The 11750-nt window shown below is 40.8% G+C and overlaps 1 protein-coding gene across 1 annotated transcript in view; it reads right to left on the reverse strand.

The window, feature by feature from the left end:
- Nucleotides 1-6162: 6162 nt before the first annotated feature.
- The window catches only part of ALG11 (ALG11, alpha-1,2-mannosyltransferase), a 14022-nt gene continuing 8434 nt past the window's right edge, over nucleotides 6163-11750 (reverse strand). Inside the window, exons 3-4 of the mRNA XM_012648624.1 lie at nucleotides 10367-11295; nucleotides 6163-6520 (exon numbers count right to left, since the gene is read on the reverse strand). Coding sequence (XP_012504078.1) covers nucleotides 6249-6520; nucleotides 10367-11295 — 1201 coding nt within the window. The 3' untranslated portion in view covers nucleotides 6163-6248. The remainder of the gene's footprint in view (nucleotides 6521-10366; nucleotides 11296-11750) is intronic.

The following is an 11750-nucleotide window of genomic DNA, read 5'->3' on the forward strand; positions in this document are numbered from 1 at the left end:
GCTGGGACTACAGGCATGCGCCACCATGCCCGGCTAATTTTTTTTCTATATATTTTTAGCTGTCCAATTAATTTCTTTCTATTTTTGGTAGAGACTGGGTCTCGCTCTTGCTCAGGCTGGTCTCCAACTCCTGAGCTCAAACAATCTGCCCGCCTCGGCCTCCGAGAGTGCTAGGATTACAGGCATGAGCCACCGTGCCCAGCCCCTGATACTTTTATAATTTCCTTTTTATCTTTGTGTTCTTATGTTTTATGATAGTATGTCTAGGTCTGGAAATGTCTTTTATCCTGCTTGCTTCACTTTCTTTTAAGAACCCATGACTTTCTTTAGTTCTGGAAAATTTTTGTATTTGCTGTTCTTATTTACTCCATTTTAGTCCTCTAATTAGATGTAATTTGGAGCTTCTCAATCAGTGCTCAATAATACCTAATTGTGCTTTCATATTTTTTATTCTCTTTGTTCCATTCCAGATTTTTTTTTTTTAAATTTGTGTACCAATCACACAGAACCAGATGTTTTTTATTTGTTTGTTTTGGTTTTTTTGAGACAGAGTCTCACTCTATTGACCTGGCTAGAGTGCCGTGGCATTAGACTAGCTCACAGCAACCTCCAACTCCTGGGCTCAAGTGATCCTCCTGCCTCAGCCTCCTGAGTAGCTGGGACCAGAGGTGCATGCCACCATGCCTGGCATCTTCTGTATTTTCAGTGTCTATTACCTCCTTCCCCTCAGCATATAAACATGCCCAAATCTCTCCCATCTTATGAAGCCAAAACACCATTGCCCCCAGGTTCTCTAGATAACACCAACCCTTTCAGAGCCAGGCTCCCGGAAGGAGGAGTTTAAGCTCATTGGCACTTTTTTACCTTCCGTTTCTTTCTCAACCCACTGTACATTGGTTCGTGCTGCATAGAATTCCTCTGAAATAGTCTATCAATGGACTGTTATTTTGAAAATTGCCAAGTAAGATCATCACTTAGTCCTCATCTTATTTGACTGCTCCCCTCGGCTCCCATGACACACATTTTCTTGGCTCTTATCAGCTCTGTCTCAGTCTCCTTCACCTGCTACGTAAATATTAGTGATCTTTGGGATTGTTTTCTTGGTCTCCTGCCCTCTTCCCTTCTAAAAATACTAATGTTGTAGTCTTAGACACATTTCAATTCTTGGTTCTACTAATTAGTAGCTATAAAAACTTGGACACATTTTTTCACCTCTTTGAGTTTTGGTATCTGTAATTTGATGATGATAATGTCTACCTCAAAGTGCTGTTAGTAGTAGATGAAATATAGTATGTGTAAGTGCCCTAGGACAGTGACTGGCGTGTAGTAAGGGCCCAATATATGGCAACTGTTTTCCTTTTTCTTCTTTCTTCCTATCCTCTTCAACATAAGAGTGATGTTAAACATAAGATGGATATTAGTGAGTATACTGAAATGTGTTTAACACAAATGCAACTAAATAGAAGACTAATCCTCTCAACCTTGGTTGTTTATCACCCTTGGAAAAACCAGGCTGATATAATAAATAATTTATTTCCTGAGTGAAAATGCAACTTTCATATTGCTCAAGTGGGGATGGGGAGTGAAAAAGGAAACTAGTTTTCATGCGTATTCTTCAGTGCTCTCGCACATCACAATGTTAATTTTTACTGTTTATTTCAGAAATTTTGAAGAATCTGAAGATGAATTGAGAGATGAAGTAGTAGAATCCCTAGAAAAACTTGCTACTTCCAAAGGGGAAGAAAAAAGAGAAGAGGGCTCCGGTTCCTCTAAGGACTCTGAAGAGTCAGGAGAGAGAGGGGAGAAGCATGCTGAAATTTGAAGAAATAAATGAAGGTTTGGAGGATAATTTGACTCCATCTAATGACCAAATTTGTATTGTTGATGAAGACCAAGGAACATCAACAACCACTTAAAATATACAAGTGTGATTATTGTACTTTTTCTTAAATAAGTTAGTATCCATTACAGTCACAAATGTTCTTTTATTGTAAAGGTTTTCTAGTAATCCCAAGGATTTATTAATTTTTCTTTCAATTTAGACAACAGAACCAACTTTTAAATTTAGAAATTATTATTTTTACTTTAAAACTTTTGTTAAGAAATCTTTTAGATAATATATGTGGTAGGCAGAATAATGTGGCTCAAACACCTGCCTCCAAAACACATCACATCCTACTCCCCAGAATTTGTGAATATGTTGTTACGTGGCAAAGAGGAATTAAGGTTGCAGATGGAATTAAGTTTGCTAATTAGTTAACTTTAATATAGGGAGGGTCCTTAAAAATGGAAGAGAAAGGCAAAAGAGAAAACCAGGGAGAAGGCAGTGTGAAAAGGACTGAGGCTGACGTTGCTGGCTTTGAAGATGGAGGATGAGGCCACGAGCTAAGGAATGCAGGCAGCTTATAGAATCTGGGAAAGGCAAAGAGATTCTTCTCTAAAGCCTCCAGAAGGAACACAGCTCTGCTGACACCTTGACTTTAGCCTAGTGAGATCCATTTCAGACTTCTGACCTGCAAAACTGTGAGATAATAAATTTGTGTTGTTTTAACTAAGTCTGTGATAATTTGTTAGGATGGTAATGGAAAACTAATACACAGATTCATTCATTCAAAATAATGAATCTGCCATTTTATAAAACTGTGATTTTGAAATTTCTTAAGTTACATTGAATACATTTTTCTGAAGCTGATGTTGACACTCATGTAAGGCAACTGAGCAAAGTGAGGAACAATGCATGACATGTTAATTATGCACTAAATAACCATTTTATTACATTTTATTGAACTATTTTCTAATAGTTTCAAGTGTAGGTTGTAAACTTCTTGAGGGCATGGAATATATTTGGTTTTTATGTCTTATCATGGTCTTTTTAGATATAGTTATTAGCATAGTGCCAGAAATAATTTCTTGAATTAATAAATGCTTATACATTTTCTTGTTAAGACTGTAAACTCTGTGAGGTAGGAAACTGGACTTAAACTTTTTTTTGTGCTGATCATAATCCCAATGTTGAACATGTGCCTGGAGCTTAACAGATGTTTCCTCAAATACTAGGGAGTGTGTCTGCTGCTGGGAAGCAAAAGGTGGTTATATTTCAAGGTAGTAGAATTCTGCCTGAAATATCTGCTCTATGATAAAACAAAAACTGAAATGGCATATTGATACATTGTTAAGCTAAGAAAACAAAGATGAGGAGGGGTTGGTCAGATTATTTCTAGGTTCTGCTTAGTATTTACAGTTGGTATAATTTTTTTTTTTTTTTTTTTGAGACAGAGTCTCACTCTGTTGCCTGGAGTAGAGTGCCGTGGCGTCAGCCTAGCTCACAGCAACCTCAAACTCCTGGGCTTGAGCAATCCTCCTGCCTCAGCCTCCCGAGTAGCTGGGACTACAGACATGCGCCACCATGCCCGGCTAATTTTTTCTATGTAGATTTTTAGTTGTCCAAATAATTTCCTTCTATTTTTAGTAGAGACGGGGTCTCGCTCTTGCTCAGGCTGGTCTCGAACTCCTGACCTTGAGTGATCCACCCGCCTCGGCCTCCCAGAGTGCTAGGATTACAGGCGTGAGTCACCGCGCCCGGCCTACAGTTGGTATAATTTTTATTAAATGTGGGGAATGTAGCCAAGCACAGTGGCTCACACCTGTAATCCTAGCACTCTGGCAGCCAGAGACAGGAGCATCACTTGAGCTCAGGAGTTTGAGACCAGTCTAAGCAAGATCGAGACCCCATCTGTAAAAAAGGAAGAAAAGAAAAAAGAACAGTTACCTGGGCATGGCACCTGCAGTCCCAGCTGAAAGGCGCAGCCTTGCAAAAATAACAGGAAAATACCTAATCCCACAGTTTCCCCTGTAATAGTTAAAGATCAATCCTATGAGTTCTCTCACTAACAGGCACCCTGCAGGGTTCTGTTTTGCACAACTTCTGAAAACAGTGACATCTTAGTAGAACAGCCCTCCAGAAGATCTCCAGACTCTAGCTGACATCCTGCTTTGACATTTTCCAGTTTTATCAGTCTTCCAGAATAAACAAAAATGCATGTAACACCATATTAGGAACATGGAAAGTGAACGTATATGCACATTGTATTTTTCAGTGATATGTTTGTGATATGAAAATCATTTGGAAAAAGCTTAAAAAAGTTTTATGGAATTCCTAGGCTGGACACGGTAGCTCACGCCTGTAATCCTAGCACTCAGGGAGGCCGAGGTGGGAGGATTGCTTGAGCTCAGGAGTTCAAGACCAGCCTGAGCAAGAGTGAGACCCTGTCTCTACTAAAAATAGAAAAAATTAGCCGGGCATGGTGGCGAGCACCTGTAGTCCCAGCTACTCGGGTGGCTGAGGCAGGAGGAATTCCAGAATACTTTCTTCCTTCACTACATCCTCTACTTTTGCTCTGTCCATGTCAGTTTAGCTTTGGTCCCATAATTTGCATAGATTAGGAGGTTGAGTGGGCAACAGTATGAATCTTACTTTACAGACTAGGTATAAAATGAGAAAAAGCACTGGGCTGGGAGTCAGTATATCCAGGTTATAATCCTGATTCCTTCATCAAACAGCTTTGTGACACTGAAGGAGTCTACTACATTCTTTCAGTTGTTCTTGTCTGTGAAGTTGAAAATAAGAGAAAACTGGACTAGAGAATTTGTAGGGTTCCCTTCATTCCAGTTTCTACCAGTCTTTCTTTTCTAAATGGAGTCATCTCGAACACAAAGCTATGCTGGTGTGTCAGAACATCCTGCAACTGACTGTTTTGCTTTTTGATCTGATGACAGAAGAGATGGCCTGCAGATGAACCAACAACATAACTGGGAGTAGATAATGAAGCTGGCCCGACTGTTGAATGGTTGAGAGGAGACTGCAAAGGAGTAATATACCTCTTTCCCACACCCCTAACACAAAGACGAATCACACTGCAGGGTTTCAATTCCCTGAACTAGAAGGAAATGCTACACATGCAGAAAATGCACAAGTTGTAGGTCTTTACAGCCATTATCTGCACACACACACATACTCACTTTTCCATGTTAGTTATTCAGGATAGAAATCATTAAATTTATACCAATTCCTAACTATTGGCTTAGTAACCAACAATCTACATAAAGTTGTAATGATGCATTGATAAAGAGAGGATTACATAAAACGTTTACTATATATTGTTATCTTTAATTAAAGTAACTTTTATAATTTTCAAAGTAGTTTCACACACTTTTCACCTCAGTATCACAACTGTAAAAGGTAGTGAGGATAGGTATTTAATATTAACATCTCCAGATTATAGATGAAGACTCTGAACTCAGAAAGATTAAGGAGCAGCATTGGTGTCAAAAGGTCAGAAGTTTGTAAAAGATGAAGCTAAAGGTAGGCTCAGGAATGCTAACTGCTCGTCTAGTGCTCTTTTCAAAATGCATTTTGCAGATGGCTCTCTGTCGGAAAAATGACTTGAGGTTCTCTTGAATGACTTTAAAGCTGACTTCCAGCCTCTGAGATGTGGAGCTGTTAAAGGATAATGAGAGATCCATACAAATGGGCTGATGGTCCTGAACAAAAAACAATTTTCACAAATTCCCAGCTATGGAAAGGATTGCTGGCAGTACTTTGGCCTCTACATACTTACACACACTGATAAAACATCAGTCTTAGCTCTTGACTATACGCTTTGGGAACATGATTAAATAAGCCTGTTTATAGTTTCTTTCAAGAAAATCATAGGTATATTAAAACTTATCACCCACAATATTGTTTAGAATTTAAATGTACCAGAATTTTTCTGTGTTCCAAAAATGTCAGAACAATTCTAAAATGCCAGTTATCAGTCATCCATTTTCTTTTCAACATTTCCTTTCTTTTTTTTTTTAAGCACAAATAGATATTGATAGAAAATTTCCTTTTTTTCCTAAAAGGAAATTTTCTTTCCTGTTTCCTAAAGTGATTTGAAAAATGGGATTTAAAAAATATGGATTATAGCAATTTTCATTAGTTTTTTTCTTTCAGATCTGTATTTTTCAGAATTTAAGACCAAATACTAATCTAAAATTTTTACATTTAAGCTACGTAAGATTACCTTTTCCATTTAGGTAATTTTGCCTTTTTTCATTGAAATAAATATCTTGCCTATATACATAATGCTAAGAATATTGCATAGGCTGACTTTATTACAATAGGGAATGAGTCTAGAAAAATATTTACATATGAAGGTGTTTAACCATTTTATATAAAATTATCTTTAATTTGTACGTATATGGCATTATTTAAATAACTTTTCCACAGACGATAGGAATGTCACTTCAAACTCCTGATCGGAGAATCTGCTTACAGATGCACGAGCATTTTTTCTGATTTGGAGTCTCTTTTCTGCAGACATAGACAGAATATGAGCCATAGTCTCAGCATAGCCATCTTCGGTCTCAGCCAGAAATCCAGTTATGTCTCCTTCGTGAGGAACAACAATGTCAAGCTTCGGGCCCCCTGAATTGTGTGCCAGGATGACTGTGCCAGCTGCCATACACTCCACAACTCCTGAGAAAGGAAAAAAATCATGTAGTCTTAATTTTTGAGTGTGTTCACAAGAACAAGGGTGAGCAGAAACCTTCAAATTTTAAGGGATTCATAAAAAATTTAATTCAATGTCTGTATGTCTATAAATTTGTTCATTTAACTTCTATGGTGCAAAATAAAAAAATTTTTTTTAGTTTTCAAGTCTTCACAATACTGCTGCTTCATTCTTAATTAAAACAGACAAGTAGGTGGAAGAATAGCCTACAACAAATAGATCTATCACAGATAATTAAACAAAGTAGAAGACTAGAGAAAGTTAGCAAGGTGGCAGAATATTAGCAGGTATTAGAAAGATAAATGGACTAAAAAGGTAACAGAAGCAAAATTTTAAGAGTTCAAATTACATTATTAGCAAAAAAAAGAAAATACGTAAAGCACCTTAGTGAAGCATACTACTGCTGGTGCTCATGTTACTGCCTGGATTTCTGGCACATTTGAGACCACTGCATGCCCAATAGTAGTGTTGAACTGAATGGAAGTTGTGGTTAGTTTCTGCCAAATGACACAGGTGAGGGTATAAATTCCTCTGGCCAGCCTTTCTTAGCCATAGTCCAAGGAGAAGTAAGCCCTTCAGAGAACGATTTAAGTGACTGCTTTCCCAATTTTCTGAAGGATGGTACAGAGCTGATATCATCCTAGACGCCTAGGAGAGAAGTTAAATTATTCCAACTGTATATTTAACAGTGGCAAAATCCCTGCAGAACAAAACTGAGCAGCTCAGACTGTATTCTGCTTGTGGATGCAGAGCAATCCCTGGTCCTTTCTCAGAGACTGTCTAACCAACTTTACCCTCCTCTCTACCGGTGGGTCCATCAGCACTGAAGCACTAGCGCGCCACCCCCCTCCTCAGGTGCTACAGCTGCCTCCCCAGCCATTGTCTCTCCCTCCCCCCACTCCTCTTTTCACAAACTTCCTCAAAGTGTGGTTTGCACTCACCAACTCCACTTGCTTGCCCCTTAACGCTCAACTTTTGCCTTTTTTCTCACAGTCTGACCTTTGCTTCCACTTCTCCCTTGAGACTGTTCTTGCCCAGGTCACCAATGACTGCCTTACCTCTCCCAATATCTGGGTGGCACTGGAATCTGTGCCCTTTCCTTTCTTCCCAAAGCACTCTCTTCCTTGGTTTCCAGGACATGATGCCTGGCTAGCTTTCCCCCTTCCTCTGTTTGTTCTCCTGCTCACTTCTCAACTGTTCCTGTTCCCTGCATTTTGTACTAAGAACCTCTTCCCGCTCTGCACACATCCCCCAGACAATCTTATCCATACCCACGGGGGCTTCAGTAACTGCCTGCACAAGGCCACCGCCTCGATCTGTATTACCAGATCAGATCCCTCTCCACCACTTCAGAATCCTCTATACAACTACCTCCTGGACACACGCACTCACAGGCCCCACAGACAATCCAAATGCTACAGGTTCGAAACCTGGCTCACCCACTGCCTCTGCTTGTGTTCCCTCTCTGGGGGCTGGTCAACACCATTCACACAGCTGCATTGCCCCAAAACCCTAGGAGGTTATCCAGGCCTCCTCTTCCTCCCTCATTTAACACATCCGGTTAACCACCAAGTCCCGTTTAAGACTATCTTGGAATCTCTCTCAGTCGTGTTCGCCTGCCAAGATCAGTCGGCCAGCACCTCCCCGCTGGGTTGCTGCAGCAGTCCCACTCCTCTTCCTGCCTTCCCAGTCTTGCTCTCGCTGTCCTCACCAATCCACTCCCCATGCTGTAGCCAGAGTGGACTTTAGGAAATAGCTTTCATTTTTTTTTTAAATTTTTTTATCTTTTGAGACAGAGTCTTGCTCTGTCACTCTGGCTAAAGTGCAATGGTGTCAGCGTAGCTCACTGCAGCCTCAAACTACAGGTATGCACTACCACACCTGGCTAATTTTTCTATTTTTTGTAGAGATGGGCTCTTGCTCTTGCTCAGGCTGGTCTCTAACTCCCGAGCTCAAGTGATCCTCCCACCTCGGACTCCCAGAGTGCTGGGATTACAGGTGTGAGCCACTGCGGCCAGCCAGAAACAGCTTTTAAATGCAATACTTAACGTCCTTCCATCCTTTCCCACTGGCCTAACCTGGCCCAGATCGCTTCTCCGTAGTCCTGCCGTCTCCCCTTCAGGCTCTGGCCGCGTTGCACTTAGTGCCCTGACTGTGCCTGCTGATGCCCCTGTGCTCACTCCTGCCACAGTGCTGTTGCCTCTGCTGGAAACTCTACCCTCTTGCCCAGCTAACTTCTAATTATTGTTTGAGTCCTAGCTTCAGTGTCACATCACTTCGCTGAGCAACAGTTCCCTGCCCCTGTGAGTCCATGGAAGGTGTTTCTCTTCGGTGCTTTCACATCACCTGCACTGTCCTAGCACAGCACCTGGCACGCTGCATAGCACGTGTAGCCTTCCCCAAGGGCGGGAAGCCTCTGACAGGCAGAACAGCTCCCTTCTGGGTCACATCCCCAGCACCTACTTGAGTGCCTGGCATAGACTGAATGCTCAGTAAGTATTTGTGGAAGGAAGCACAGGAGGTCAGAACCCACGCAGAAGGTTGGATCAACAAGTTCCTGCTGAATGTCTGGGCCAAGCATTCTGCCATTAATTAGGGCTAAAAAAATATGAGAGCCAGGGGCAGTGGCTCACACCTATCACCCCAGTACTTTGGGAGGCCAAAGCAGGAGAATCACTTGAGGCCAGGAGTTTAAAGCCCAGCCTGGGCAACACAGTGAGACCCCATCTCTACAAAAAATGAAAAAAAAAAATTAGCCGGGCGAGATGGCATGCACCTGTAGTTCTGGCTACTCAGGAGGCTGAGGCTGGAGGATCGCTTAAGCCCTGGAGTTTGAGATCACAGTGAGCTAGGATTGCACCACTGCACTCAGCCTAGGTGATAGAGCAAGACCCTGTCTCTTAAAAAAAAAAAAAGTGTAAGAGAAATTGTAGTATAGGCAACTTCACTTTATGTTTTCCTATTTTCCCCTAACAGCTGGCAGTGTGAGGCACAAAGTAAGCCTTTGAGAAATATATGCTGACCCAAATTAGACACAAAGCAGCACTTAATTTTATAACAAAATGTGTGCTCAACAGGAGGTCAGAACAGAGATAGCAGTTTGTGGTAGAATAAACAAGAAAGGTTAATGGGCAAGGAGATTAAAGTTGAACACTTACGGGATTTGGCACAAAGAGAGGGGGCTGATCCAATAAGGAGCAGAGAATCAATAAATGACCAAAAGAATTACTGTGGGAAGCCCATCTGGAGACAGCGGTTCTCAACTTCTAATGCACAACAGAAATCACCTGAGCAGCTTTATCAAACTACATCTACCTGGGTCCTGACCAGTGATTCTGATTTGGCCAATCAGTAGGATTAGGGTACATCTGTAGGACTCTGTACTAGTACATAGATGGGGTTAGATGGAGAGAGAAAATGTGGCAGCTAAGAGCAGGGGTATCTAAGTTAGAATCTGGGCTCTACCACTTACTTACTAAGTGACTGATCCTGTGCAAAAAGCTTTCTATGCCTGAGTTTCCTTATCTATAAAAATGGGAATAATAATAATAATACCTATTAAATAGGATTTTAGAAAGGATTAGATAATACTTGAAAAACCTCAACACAGTGACCTGCACACAGTAAGTGGTCAATAAATATCGGCTGTTATTAACTACTGTCTTACAGGGTCTCAAATGAGGAAAACATACTTGGTGGATCAAGGGAAGAGAATCAGGACTTGAGGCAGACTTCCAGAGTATTAGTTTATCAAAAGAACCTAAAATGTACATCTGGTGGCATCAAAGAAGTTGTTTAAAGACCAAACTCACCAATCCCAAAATGCTCATTCCACATGGTATGCAGACCAATTGTAGCTTCAGACAAGTAATTCTTTAATTCATTAAATGGAATGTTTATTTTAAATTCCACATCTTCTTGAACTCCTAAGTCCTCAGACAGCCTTCTCAGTTGGTTTACCCTAAGTTCATCTTCTTTGTTACGACAGCCTCCAATGAGGACAAGTTTAAGAGAAGGAGATGACTCAGCCACCTTATTCAGCAATTTAGCAAAGGCTCTGATCTGCAAAGGATGATTCTTTTCAGGCCTAAATTGGCCAACAGAAACCAGTAAATGTCCCGAGGTCACCTTCTTCTCATGTATGGGAATGTCCAGAAATGTCCGCACGTCACAAGGTGGATAAACAATGTTAGTGCAATTCCCAACCTTCCACAGTGACAGAATATGCTTCAGTGTCCAAGAAGAATTGACCATGACTATGTCACTGCAAGAACCAACAAGTCCATAAGCAAAAGCAAATAAATAGTAGTAGATGAGCTTTACTTTGCTGAGAAATGGATTCCTGGTAATGAAGGCTGCATTATTAAATCCAGCATTTTGATTCTTCACTACAGAGAGCATGTCAGTGCTGATAGTGGGATAATGAACATAGCTTCCAACTCGGCAAGCCCCTATATACTTAAACAGAGGAAGTGTGAAAGCGTATCCCATTGAATCGATGTAAACGTCAGGAACACACTGCATCAGAGCTTCCCAGCCGAGAAAAATGGACCCTAGACTTTGGCCCAGCAGTGTGAAGTGAGGATAGAGTGAATCTTCCACAAGGTAGCGTTTCCTCAAGAAAACAAACTGCACTGGGCGAGTTAATCTGATGTTAAATCTTCTGAAAGCGCCTTCTAGTATCTGTTGACCACTGAAGTTTACGTCACCGGTATAAACAACATAAACTGCTTCAGGATACCTAAAACAGAATATAATGGTTAGGAATGCTATTAGCTTAGGTTAAAATCAAGCAAAAAGTTGTAGATAATTATTTTCTCATATTTATAAAGAACCTTATTTTTTATACGAAAAAACAAAATTTGTCTTTCATTGAATTAGAACTACTGACCTCACCACCCTTTCCTGAGTCTTCTACTGCCCTATGACTAAAATGTTAGTCCTTCAAATGAGATCTTGTCTTCTAGTTCTTTGCTATTTTCTCCACTGAGGGTTTCATATAGAGCAGGCATCAACAAAAATCGCTGATTTATGAATGGGATGTTTTCATTTTTTTGTTTGTTTGTTTTTGTTTTTTTGAGACAGAGTCTCACTCTTTTGCCCGGTCTAGAGTGAGTGCCGTGGCGTCAGCCTAGCTCACAGCAACCTCAAACTCCTGGGCTCAAGTGATCCTTCTGCCTCAGCCTCCCGAGTAGC

Source organism: Propithecus coquereli, unplaced genomic scaffold, assembly GCF_000956105.1.
Source record: "Propithecus coquereli isolate 6110/MARCELLA unplaced genomic scaffold, Pcoq_1.0 Scaffold11, whole genome shotgun sequence".
Classification (NCBI taxonomy): domain Eukaryota; kingdom Metazoa; phylum Chordata; class Mammalia; order Primates; family Indriidae; genus Propithecus; species Propithecus coquereli.